Source organism: Arvicanthis niloticus, chromosome 1 (assembly GCF_011762505.2).
Source record: "Arvicanthis niloticus isolate mArvNil1 chromosome 1, mArvNil1.pat.X, whole genome shotgun sequence".
Classification (NCBI taxonomy): Eukaryota; Metazoa; Chordata; class Mammalia; order Rodentia; family Muridae; genus Arvicanthis; species Arvicanthis niloticus.
Genome location: NC_047658.1, coordinates 7853616 through 7867005, shown reverse-complemented (window position 1 = coordinate 7867005; position 13390 = coordinate 7853616). Strand labels below are relative to the sequence as shown.

Sequence of the window (13390 nt, the reverse complement as noted above, 5' to 3'; positions counted from 1 at the left end):
AGGCCAAAGGAACATGGGAATGAGGTCCTCCGGACCTGTCTCTCAGAGCCTAGCTCTTGTGATCTAAGAGGTGGATTTTTTTCCTGAGCTCAGCCATCTGTAAGCTCGGGATCCCTCCCATGCTGGTGGCACACTGTGGCAGGGCTAGCAGAGCTGGCAGCCCAGCTTGGATCCCCATGCCCCAGGCTGGATCTCTGCACTATGGTACATGTGCCAGCCAGACTCGGGCCTGCATCTATTTCCAGGGTTCTGGGTTTCATGTGCTTTTCTTTCTTTCTTTCTTTTTTTTTAAACCACCTTGCAAAGTAGGTCACCTGCTTCTCTTCCAGCAGCATTTGAGATTCTAGGGAACAAGGCAGAGACTGTCCTTTGATTTTTGAGGGCATTGGCTTTTCCGGCCCAAAGTACTGCTTGGGGTGTCAGGAGGGGCTGGTTCGTTGAAAACACTGGCTGACTAGAGGCCTGGGCCAGAGAAAAGGGAGGGGATGAAGAGAAACCAAGACCTGGAGGAAAAAAAGAGATTCAGGTCTAACAGTTCTAGCCCCGTGTAAGCTTCAGGCCCTAATTTGAAAGATGCCACTCAGACTTTAAACGGAATCGTCATGGTTTGGAGTTGGCCCACTGTAAACCAGACAGCCGGTCCTCTCGAGCAGAAGGCCTGTGTGCTAGCAAGTCCAGACCTTATAAAGTCATAAATTTGTTTTTCCAGGGGGTGGCCAGAGACCTATGATATGAATACTTCGGAACCCAAGATGGAGTCAGAAACCACCACCCCCGGGGGCCGACCCCCCTACCGCAGCAGTGCTCCCTGGCAGTGGAGCGGGCCTGCCTCCCACAACTCTCTGCCGACCACCAAGTGGACCACCCCTGCCACTCCGGGCCATGCCCAGTCCCTGAGCCGACTCCCGAAGCAGACACCCATGGTGCCCTTCCGAGAGTCACAGCCACTGCACAGCAAGAGGTAAGGACCCCCAGGACACCACTGCTGTCTAGTGTCCCACATGCCTGCAAGCCATCCCTCACCCTTGCTCTTTCCTCAGTTATTTTTCTTTTTTGGATTTTTTTTTAAAGATTTATTTATTTTATATATGTGAGTACACTGTCTCTGTCTTCAGACACACCAGAAGAGGACATCAGATCCCATTACAGATGGTTGTGAGCCACCATGTGGTTGCTGGGAATTGAACCCAGGACCTCTGGAAGAGTATAACTGAGCCATTTCTCCAGCCCTGTTTTTTTTTTTTTTTTTTTTTTTTTTGAGACAAAGCTTGTCTGTGTAGCCCTGGCTGTCCTGGAACTCACTCTATAGACCAGGCTGGCCTCGAACTCAGAGATCCGCCTGCCTCTGCCTCTGCCTCCAGAATGCTGGGATTAAAGACGTGTGCCATGCCTGACCATTTTCCTTTCTTACCCCTCCATCTCCATCTGCTCTCCCCATTATTCCTTCCTTCTCTCTGCATTCCTGGGCTGCCCCAAGGGCCCTAGGACAGGAACAGAAAGCTCTCTATATGAGGTTGGGAAAAGGTTTCTTTTTTTTTTTTTTTTTCCAAGGCCAATAATAGAACCTGCAGGACTGGCTTCTTGGGCAGCAGGCCAAGGGAGAAGCCCACAAAAGTAGATCTCATCGCTGCTGTCAAGTCCTTGGGCTGGCAGTCACCTCTGGAACTGTGATCCTGGTATTTAGTTTACACTGTTTTGTGTTTATGGAGATTCAGGGTTGAACCTTGGTCCTTTGGCAGGCTGGCCAAATGCTCTGCCACTGAGTACATCCTCAGCTCACTTTTCTTTCTTTAAAATAGGATCTCACTGTTATTTAGACTATCCTTAAACTGAAAGGCCTCCTGCTCCAGTCCTCTCAGTAGCTTGGATTACAGGCCTGGACCACCAGGCCCAGCTGAGATACTTGCTTGGATGCATTATATATTAAGAGATGAAGCATGATGGGCGTTGTGCCCCCATTCTACATAAAAAAAAAAAAATTAAGTATAAAAATAGACTGTCAGGCAAGGCAGTACACACCTTTAATCCCAGCACTTGGAAGGCAGAGGCAGCTGGATCTCTGAAGTAAGAATTTTGGAATTTTGGTTTCTTTAAAACACACACACACACACAACTAGAATATATGTTTATATGTTTTCGGGGGCTGGAGAGATGGCTCAGCGGTTAAGAGCACTGACTGCTCTTACAGAGGTCCTGGGTTCAATTCCCAGCAACCACGTGGTGGCTCACAACCATCTGTAATGGGATCTGATGCCCTCTTCTGGTGTGTCTGAGGACAGTAGTGTACCCCTATACATAAAATAAATAAGTAATTCTTTTTTAAAAAAAGAATGTATGTTTTCGTTTTATTCCCAGGTATGGGTTATGCAGCTGCTTCAGATTGTCCACAGCACCTGACTATGATTTTCCTCGATCTCTAGCAGGGGTGTGATTTTTGCCAGCAGCGGATAGTATCTGCAGTTGTGTGATGTTTGGAATTCTGGGAACTTTTCAGGGGTTTATAGGGCCCCAAGTGGTTGGTGGTCACAGTTTGTTAAGTAGTTGTGTGCAAAGAAGAAACAACAAAAAAGAAGAAATTAGATATCTCGATGGTGAAGATCAAACTTGGCTATCAGCAAGAAGTAGTCTAAGGACCGCCCCCTTTGTGACCCCCGACTTTATTAAGGATCTCTTTCCTTTCTTCTTTATCCTTTTTTCTCTCTTATCTAGTATCAGGGTTGAGAGGGTGGGAGAAAGGGGAACCCACAAAGTAACAAAAGCCAAGCTACATATTTCAGTGAGTTCAATGCCAGCGTTGTCTAGGTAGTGGGCTCTGGGCTAGAGCTACATAGTGAGACTTAGTCTCAAAAATAACTAAGTAATGGAGCTGGAAAGATGGCTCTGTGCTTAAAAAGCACTTGTTCTTGCCAAGAATCTGGGCTCAGTTCCCAGCACCCACATGGTGCTTCATAACCACTATAACTCCTGTTCCAAGGGATCTGATGCCCTCCACAGACATCAGACACCCATGTGATATACATATATACATGCAGACAAAATAGTCATACACAAATAAAAGTAAATATATCTAAAAAAAATTTTAATAAAAAAATATATTTAAATTTTCCTAAAATGAAGGGACAGAGGAACATCTTTGTTCCCAGGAAAAGGCAGAGAATTGTCCCCACGGGCCCCTGTCCTGGTTGCAAAGCTGAGTGTGGAGCACAGAGGAAGATGGGGCTCTCCTGTCTTCCCTCTCCCTTGCATGCAAATCCAAGGGGTAGATAGCAGCCAGACTTGACTGGACTTGAGGGGCAGGGCTGTTGTATGCGGACGCCTCCTCCTCTTCTCCCTCCTCCTCTTTCTTCTCTTTCTCTCCAGGGACGCCCCCTTACCCTGACTCTGTCTCCTCTCCTGTGTCTTTCCAGACCTGTCAGCTTCCCAGAAACACCTTTTGCAGCGTCACCAGCAGGGGCCGACAGAGTCCCTCCCTACCGACAGCCTTCTGGGAGCTTCTCCACCCCAGGCTCTGCCACCTACGCAAGATACAAGCCTTCTCCTGAAAGGTCAGAGTTTCCCCTTGCTTTTGAAATGATGTCATCTGGTGATTGCTGCTGCAGGTTTTTATTCTAGGAAAGGCGCCTCACTATCTCATCCGCCATGTTGTGGGGTTAATGGACTGCTCCTGCAAAGGTCAGAAAATGACTACCAGGGTGTTGGCAATGTCTCCTTAAAATTTAGAACAAAGAAATAGGACAACAGAAATCAGAGCTAAGCTGATCTGGCAAAACTTGTCATTGGCTCTTGTTTTTGTTTGTTTGTTTTTTGCTTTTTGAACAAACAATCCTCTCCCCAGCACCCCATTCATTCATCTGTCTCTAGTTCCCATACACCAAAACCAAAATCAATATTATCCAGATCACATGGTCTTTCCAATTCCACTCCTCACCCTTAGAGCCAACTCCAACCTGGCAGCAAAAGCCATCTTCCCTAAATCTCTATGGCTCTCCAGCACCTTTGGAACAAACCCAGACTAGACTAGTATGCCATTCAAGCCCCATGAGACGTGATTCTAGGACCAGGTATCCCAGGTCCTCCTGAGTCCCTGTGTCAGTGGCAATCCCACCCTGTCCCTGTCCTCCAGGTAGATCTGTGAGCCTCATCCTGAATCCCTCCTGACTCTTCCCCCCCCTTCCCCCCTCCCCGACTGTGGACTGTGCTCAGTCTGCTCAGCCTCCCTCAGATCTGCCCCTCCCTATCCCAGACCAAGGGCCCTGGAATGCCGCAATCCCTATGAATGGCACACACCCTCCCACCAGCCACCTCCTTTCAGGTTTCTAAGTAGTCTGTTTGTGTGCCCCAGCCTTTTCCTTGCTAGAAACCCCGCAGGAGAGGCCAGCCTCCTAACCTGAGCTGTGCTCCTCCTGGAAGCCTGTCCCAAGGGAGGGAGAGACCAGCTCTGTCCCTCAGCTCCCTCTGTGGTCCCTGACAGGACTGTGGCCACAAGCAACCTCCGTTCTCTTAGTCCAGTTAAGAGAGATAAAAAAGAGAAAGTGAGGGGAAGAGGAGACAGAATACAGAAAGCCAAACAGACAACAGCCAGCCACAGGGGCATGCCAGCTATGGTAGAGACCAGCCACTCGGGCATAGCACATATCCATATGCACAAGTGAGGAGAATGTGAGTTTGCTTGACAGCTTGCTGGTCTGCTCCATGTCTCCATCACAGCGTACCTGGGCTGACAACAGGCAAATCCTTAGTCTATAAGTGATGACAGGAAGGAGCAAAACTTTGTTTGAAGCAAAACCACTTGACTCTAGCCCAGGGACCAGGCCAACAAACCTGAGGTTCTCATTCAAGGAGGACTGATCCGTGTACATACTTCTGGACCTAACCCTGAGTTTTTATCCTCACTGGTAGAGAGCCCCACGCTGTGCCATGTTGGATGCTAAACCTCTGTTAAAAGTCAAGGGGGAGAGGAAGCCTCTGTTTTACCTTCTAGAGGCCACTGTGCAGCCCTCATCAGCACAGGGTTCCAAGAGCTTCTGGTGTGTAAAGTACCGAGAGAAATGTCTGGCCTACCCAGTTGCCAGGGTTCCTGTTGTTCCGCCCTTGCTTATGCTAGAGAGATCCCACAAGCCACATGGCTGAGGAACACATCAACAGAGGAGGAGAACGCAGCCCCACTCAGGAGAACTGTGCCAGGAGAGTGCATTTGAACCAGGGGACTGATGGGAGTCTGTCACAGAGAGGAAGAAGTATAGATGAGCAAAATGACAGGATAAAAGAGAGGCAAAGAAGATTCCGGAATGAGTAGCTTGCTGGGGGGACACCTGGGCCTCAGTAAGGACCGAGACTGCAAATGGCAGCAACTGGCTGATACCAGATATGACAGTGCTGGGCCTGGTGTCACAGGCCTGCAGTCCCAGCCACTCTCCACTGGAAGGCAGAAAAAGAAAAAAAAAAAAAAAAACTAAGAGCCAAAAGCAGGAGGGTCAAAAGGTCACAGCTAACCTGGGATGCCAAGGAAGTTCAAGATCAACCTAGACAACTTAGTGAGACCACGTGTAAGGGGGCAGTTAAGGCACTGGCTGCTCTTGAGGAGGACCCAGGCTCACTTCCCAGCACCCACACGGCAGCTCACAACTAACTGTCTGTGACCTCAGATCCAGGGAATCTGATCCCTCCTCTGACCTCCAGGCACCAGGCACATGTATGGTATAAATATATACATGTAGGCAAACACTCACTCAAAAAATAAAGTTTAAGGGGTTTTGTTGTTGTTTTGGGGGTTGTGGTTTTTTTGTTTTGGTTTGGGTTTTTTGTTGTTGGTTTTTTTTTTTTTTTTTTTTTTTTTAGAAAGTGCAGCTGATTGATAAAGTTGGTTAACCATCTACCCAAATAAAAATACTTGGGGAGTTTCTGGGTTTGGGCCATTATAAATATTCAGGCTATAAACATGTAACATGTATGTTCAAGCGTACATGTTTCTGCATAGAAATAAGTTTCCATTCGCCTGGGATTGGTGCCCAGTACAGTTGCCTGCCATGTGGCAAGTTCGTTTCACGTTCCTACCCGCAGCATATGCGTAATCCAGGTCTCCCTGCCATGTGGCATTGTCTCCGGGTTTTTTTTTTTTTTTTTTTTCATTTTCACTGTTCTGATGGGTGCATGGTGCTGTCTCATTGTCGCAGTAATTTGCATGGCTGAGAGCCAACCGTGCTGAGCATCTTGTGTGCTGATCTGCCAGCTACGTGTCCTCTCCAGTGAAGTGTCTGTCTTCTGCCCAGTTTCTACTCCACTCAGTGCTCTGCAGTGTTCGAGGGCCCTTTGTATGAGCGGCTTTCAGTTTTTCTTTTCATCTTCTTCATAGGGTCTTTCTCAAAAAATATTTTTTGATGTCTAAACTATTCTTTCTCCTAATATAAAGCAAACATTTTACTTTCAGGCATTTTAAGTCCTTGATTTTCTTACCCATCTCCCCTTCACAGTGGAAATTAAGCCAAGACCTCTCTAATGATTGGTGCTCTACCACTGAGCCACGCTCCCAGCCCTCACTGGGGGATTCTAGGCAGGGGCTCTACCACTGAGCCACACCCCCAGCCCCTCACTGGAGGATTCTAGGCAGGGGCTCTACCACTGAGCCACACCCCCAGCCCCTCACTGGGGGATTCTAGGCAGGGGCTCTACCACTGAGCCACGCCCCCAGCCCCTCACTTGGGGATTCTAGGCAGGGGCTCCACTGATGAGCTGCATCTCTAGCCTTTTTTTTTTTTAAACTTTTTATTTTATTTTGATACAGTGTTTCATCTGTTAAGTTACCATCTGTATCCCAGGCAGAGCCTTACATTGAGATCCTCCTGCCTCAGCCTAATTAAAAAAAAAAATGTGGATGCCACTGCACTCAGTATCCTTGATTATTTTGGATTTTGTTTAGGTGAGAGGTCTAGGTCAGGTTTCCACTTTTGCCAAGAGTGTCTGACTGCTTCAGCAATTTATTGGAAAGCCAGCCTGAGAAAGGCTGCATTGTGTTTGCTACTTAAAGCAAAAAATAATAGACTGGACACATGTGTATGCGTCTTTTTTCCAAGTTCTCTGGTCTGTGCCATCAGTCTTAGGCCTGATATAGGGAGTCCTCCCAGCAGCTTCGTGACATACATTATCCCCATTTTGCAGAAGTAAAACTGGGCCTCAGCAAAGTGAATCCCCTTGACTAACATGTTTGTGCCAGGAGGTAGTCTGGACAGGGGTAAGGCCTGAGACTAGCTGGGGCTGGCCTGGATCACCTCCTGCTCCAAGAACTTTGAGCTCTTCCAGATCATCACCATGTGGGTGGTCCCCTGGAGACACTGCCCACAGTCACATTCATGGCTGGCAGGGGAGGGGTCAGCCTCCCTGGGACTTTTCTCCTGTGATTCTAGCTCTTCCAAGCTCTTCCACACCTCTCTTCTTGGGGTTCCATGCCTGAGGCTCTGCATTCCCATCTCTCCCTGACTTGGAGCTTGGTCAGGTCTGGTTGCTTTTAATGCTCCTTGAACATAGAGCTGACAGGAAGCAGCTTCAGGGAAGGAGGAGTTCCCTTGGCTCAGTGTTGAGTTGGTCCAGTTGGTCCTGGTGAGGAGGCATACTGCAGTGGGATGCAGTGGCAGAGAAACATGTGCCGGTGCTCAGCTTACTTGTCTTCTCATTCACATCCGTATCCCCATCCCCTTGTCTCAGGGGTTCAGGGAACGCAGGCTGGCTTCAAACCCATCACATAGCCAGACACTCCTGAGCTCCTGTCTCGGCCTTCTGAGTGCTGAGATTACAGGTGTCCAGTGTCACACAGGCCATGTGGTGCTGAGGATCAAGTCCAAGGCTTTGTGTGTGCTCACAAGCACCATGCCTAAAGACAGGGTCTCTCTGTGAAGCCCTGGCTGTCCTGGAACTCTCTCTGTAGACCAGGCTGTCCTTGAACTCACAGAAATCCACCTGCCTCTGCCTCCCAAGTACTGGGATTAAAGGCGTGCGCCACCACCACCACCACCCAGCTACCAGTTTTTGTTTTTTAAAATAGAAGAACTTGACATTGCAAGTCCTAGGCCAGCCACAACTACATACAGGATCCCTCTCCTTTATTTATAAAAGAAAGTAGTAGTAAAAGAAGGAGGATGGTAGAAGAAAGAACCTGCAGGTGAACACGCTTGGCCAGAGAGACCACTGAGCAGTTAAGAGCACTCTCTGCTTTTGCAGAGAACCATGGCTCAGTTCCCACAGGCACACAGTGGCTCACAACCATCTGTAACTCCAGTTCCAAGGGATCTCTTCTGGCCTCCACGAGCACTGACCTCAAGTGGGTCATATACATACATTTAGGCAAAACACTTATACACAAATTAAAAATAAATAATAAAATCTTTAGAGGCTGGAGAGATGGCTCAGTAGTGACGGTCGGTGCTTTCCATTCTGCCCCAGCTGCTCCCAGCTTCTACTGCCAATTCCCTCCAAGACTTGGGGCTTGACACTGACCTGGTGGGAAACTGAATAAATGGGTCAGTGCTTCTGTGTCCAGCCACAGTAGAGCATGTTTCCCTAGGCAGCTGGTCATGTATGCAGGTGACCAGTGAGATCAAAGTTGGTTGTAGTCAAGGCTAGTTTGGTAAAGCCCCTTAAACCACTGCAAACTGGGCCCTCAGACAACCAGAACTTAAGAATAGACTCTTAAGCTGGGCTGTGGTGGCACACGCCTTTAACCCCAGCATTATGGAGGCAGAGGCAGGTGGATTTCTGACTTGGAGGCCAGCCTGATCTACAGAGTGAGTTCCAGGACAGCCAGGGCTACACAGAGAAACCCTGTCTCAGAAACAAACAAACAAACAAAACCACAAATAGACCCTTACCGTTAGATCCTATAGTGCTGTGTCTCGATCTTCCTTTGGGAGCACTTAAAGGCCAAGGAGGGCCGAAGGAAGATCGTCTTTTTTTGACAGGGGCATGGAATTGACTTTTTAGAAAATCCAGTGTCAGCCAGGAGCTTGATAGGCCCAGCCCTAATGTGTCTTCAAGCTGGCAGTGCTCTAGAGTGACAGGGGTCTTAACCCTTCTCTCCTCCCTGCTGTCCTCTCCTGAGATGAAGGCCAGAGAGGCCAGGAGCATCATCATTGGTCACAGAGGCTCAACACTCCCTCAGTGTCTGTCATAGTTAGGGTTTCCATTGCTGTGAACAGACACCATGACCAAGGCAACTCTTATAAAGGACAGCATTTAATTGGAGCTGGCTCACAGGTTCTGAGGTTCAGTCCATTATTATCAAGGTAAGAAGCATGGCAGTGTGCAGGCGGGCGTGGCACTGGAGAAGCTGAAAATATCTTCACCCAAAGGAAACAGGAAAGGTCTGGCTTGCACATGGTTACAAAAAGGGTCTCAAAGCCCACCCCTACAGTGACACACCTCCTGCAACAAGGCCACTTGCTATGGGCCAAGCATATTCAAATCACCACAGCATCCAAGACCTGTGTCATTGGGTCACTTGACCAGAAACATGAAAACCAGACTCAAAAGCCACAGAAATATATTCTATGTAGCAGAGGCTATATGTTCTATATACTCAGAAAGGGCAGGCTCAGGGAGCACTCCTCAAGTGCTCCAGCATTGGCCTCATCACATCTGCAGTGCTCTCAGCCATGGCCTCACCTTCAGACTGAAGGCAAGAAGGCAGGAGTTGTCTTCATGGTGTTCTGTCTAACACCAGGCCATGCCAGCCCCAGAGGTCATCTGTGTAAGTGCTTCTCCATAACTGTGATAAGACAGCTATGTAGTGATTTCAGGGCTAACCTGGGCTATATGAAACCCTGCCCCCCCCCACCCCCACCCCCACACACAAGCCAATCACAGGGGTCAGGAAATCTAGCCCACGATATGGTGGGAGTGGAAAGCCACAAATATTTTATAATCTTAAAAACCAGCATTTAGCCATAATTATACCTATCCCTGACCCAACCCCAGATAGACAGGAAAGGCCATATTATGGCCTTGACCAGAGTTGATGGACACAGGGAGGCGTGGGGTGTTCATCACTCTAGAGGCAGTGGGACCTAGGAGAATGTAGCCAATGAGTGAGATGCACTAAGTCTCTTGCAGTAGTCCACTTTAGGGAGCTGGAGAGATGGCTCAGTGGTTAAGAACATTGGATCTGGGTTCAATTCCCAGCAACCACATGGTAGGTCACAACTGTCTGTAACTCCAGTTCCATGGGATTTGATGCCCTCTTCTGGCCTCCACAGGTTCCTGTATGCACAGTAAAAATAACTAAAAATATTTAAAGCAAAAAAAAAAAAAAAAGTAAAAATTAAAAAAAAAAATAGCTTTATTCAGAACACCAGACATCAGATTGTGAGGGTTCTTAGATGGTAAAGTGTACAGTCCCAAGGATAAGAGATGCCATATGGCAAAACCATTCTTTTCCATAGAGGCATATAAACAAATAACAATAGCCAGTTGTAATGAACAACCTGAAGTAAACTCACCCTATCTGTTACAGCTAGGAAGTCATGAGAGCACAATCCAAGAACAGTTCCGTGGTTTTGAAGACACTGAGGTCATAAGACTCTTGTCTTGGTTTCTTGGGGTTTTCTCACAAGCACTCAGGATTCCTCTCACACGACTCCATTCTTGGACCATGTTCTGACAGAGGGGCACTTGCTTTTGTGTCACCATAACCCAAGTGTCTGGCAAAAACAAGTTAGAATAACTTATGGTTTCAAGGGCAGTTGAGCCATAGCTGTTTGGCCTTGTGTGCCTGTAGGAGTGTGTGGAGGGAGATAAGTGCTCTACCATAGCAGGCTAGGAGACCGAGGATAGTGTGAGCCCAGAGCAACCTGTTTCTTCAGGGCAGACCTCATCCCTAAGCTCCTCTAATTCTCCAGAATAGAAACACCAGCTGAGGATCAAGCTTCTAAAACATGGACTCTGGCGGGGGTTGGGGGTGTCACTCCAGATTCAAGCCCAAACAAGAGATACCTGTAGGAGCCCCCACAATGATACCCTCCACCACCACCTCCCTTGAACTCTGGCCCTTGCCTGTGGTAAGCGGTGCTGTCTGGTGGCATCTCTGCTGTCTCTCCACTCCTCAACCTTGACCGTGATTTTCAAACAAAGACTACAACTCAGCCCAGTATGTATTATGGTACTTACTGGTAATCTTAGCATCAGGAAAGGTAGGAGGCAGGAGGAGCGGGTGTTCAAGGTAGTCTTTTGCCACATAACCAGTGCCCAGCCAGTGTGGGCTACATGAGATGCTGTCTCAAAACAATACAGAAGCAAAAAGGCAGAGGCAGCGAGATCTCTAGGTGGGTAAGGCACCTGCTGCCAACGCGTGGCAACCTGAATTCAGTCCCTAGAACCCATGTTAGAAGGAGAGAACAGATTCCTGCAGGTGTCTCTGACCTCTACATAGGTGGTACAGGCATGTGTGTACACACATACATAAATGTGATAAATATTTTAAAAGAATGAAGTGTTAACCTCAAAACAACAACAAAATAAAAACAACTATAATCCAATCAAAGTTCTTGCCCAACTGAAGGCTGGGGTTTGAGCTCAACTCTGCCTTGTTCTCAAGCCACAAACCCATGGGCCTTGCCTGCCGTGGCATCTTCCTCCAACTGCAGAGGACCACCGTTCTAGCCTGCGGACCAGACATCTCAACTCCCTGTGTATCACCTCCTAACAGCTAGGGAAACTGAGGCTCTGGCCTAGGAACTAATTATACCTGACTAGGCAAAAAATAACAGTAAGGTATGAAACCCATACTCCCAGCCTGGGTCTGCTGTACCCACCAAATGCTGCCTATTTGCCTAGCTCCCTCAGAGAGAAGGGGGCCTGCAGTGCGGCTGGGACCGAAGCACCCAAGAAGGCTAGGTAACCCTCTTCTACAGCCAAGAAGCAGAACCCTAAACAGGCAGGGCAGTCGCCCACGTGGCTGTGCACCCTCCCGCCGTGAGAAGCCTGCTCTGCCCTGCACTCCGTGTCGCCACCACCTCCCTGGCAGACATCCCGGGCGGGTGAGCCTCTTTGCCGAGCTTCAGTTAATAGCAGATAGCGTTGCCAGCAGCTCGTTGCTCCCATCAACAGCAGAGCCTCCTGGATGTTAAAAAGCCACTGGAAAGCAGGTCATGGGCTCCTCTGGTGCCGTCCCTCCAGGACTTCACCTTTGTCCCTTCTCTGTCCTGCAGGTACGCAGCTGCCCCGCATCCCCTACTGTCATTTGACCCTCACTTTATCCACGACGGCATGTCCAGCGGTGACTCCTCGTCAGGTGGCCTGACCAGCCAGGAAAGCACCATGGAGCGCCCAAAACCAGGTAAGCCATTCTGGGCTCCAACGCTGCCTGCATCTTCCCAAGGACTTCTGAGAAGTCACAGGTGACCTCCCTTCTCAGCTGCATTTGCACTGTATAGACTATAAAATCATGCCATGTCTACTTTGCTCAAGTGCTTCTGGATTCTGTGACATGATGTCATGCTAGTGCCAGGCAGCCACATGGCTGAATGTAGTATGGGATTTCTGTATTTAATATTCCATTGTCTGAGTACACCCCACTCTGGTGCTTGAGGGATGCTGAGGGGACCATTTTGAGGCTGCTTAGAAACATCTTCCTCTGTCTCTCTATGAGCATGTGTTCCTAGGTGTAGAACATTTAGATTGTGTATTTGACTTTATAAGAAACTGCACCAAACTATACCCCAAAGTGCTGAGCCATTTCCACATCCACCAGTGACATAAAAGCACTCTATGGTGGTGTGTCCTTAACAGCCTTTCTATTCGGGCCCCTGGGGTGAACATAGAGTGCTATCACAGTGTCGTTTCTTTTGTATCTTTCTTTTAATTCAATTCTATTGAACTTACCTATTCATTCATTTATTTAGAAAGATGTAGGTTATGTAGCCCAGGCTGGCCTCACACTATGTAGCTGAGGATGGCCTAGTATTTCTAATCCTTCTTGTCCATACCTCATAAGTGCTGGGATTACAGCCATATATGACCATACCATCCAGTTTAATTTCCATTTTTCTGACTGGTGGAATTGAACATCCTACACACACACACACAGAGTTATGAATTCTGTACCTGTACCACTTGAGTGAATACTTAAAACACAGTCTCTTGTAACATGCTTGTAACCCCTTTGAAGCCTAAGGACCTCTGATAATCAGTCAGGGAGATTCCAAAGTAAGATGGCTACTCAGGTGTTAGAAAGGTGAGGCAGAGAGGCGGATGTGCTTCTGGGAGGCGTTGAGGGCTCCCGGGCAGCCGGGAAGGCTGTCCCCAGCCATATGCCCAGGATCAGCAGAAGGGAGGGCTGGGTATAGTGCATGGGTGTCCTGAAGCAGACAGTGGTTCGGCCCAGGCAGGGGCTTTAGCTTGTCCTTGC

The 13390-nt window shown here is 48.4% G+C and overlaps 1 protein-coding gene across 6 annotated transcripts in view; it reads left to right on the top strand.

Annotated features, from left to right (window-relative positions):
* The window catches only part of Sipa1l3 (signal induced proliferation associated 1 like 3), a 202876-nt gene that overhangs the window by 153594 nt on the left and 35892 nt on the right, over nt 1–13390 (top strand). For all 6 annotated transcript variants that reach the window (XM_076931181.1, XM_034498346.2, XM_034498338.2 and 3 more), the window contains 3 exons: nt 710–961; nt 3408–3545; nt 12192–12319. In XM_076931181.1, coding sequence (XP_076787296.1) covers nt 710–961; nt 3408–3545; nt 12192–12319 — 518 coding nt within the window. The remainder of the gene's footprint in view (nt 1–709; nt 962–3407; nt 3546–12191; nt 12320–13390) is intronic.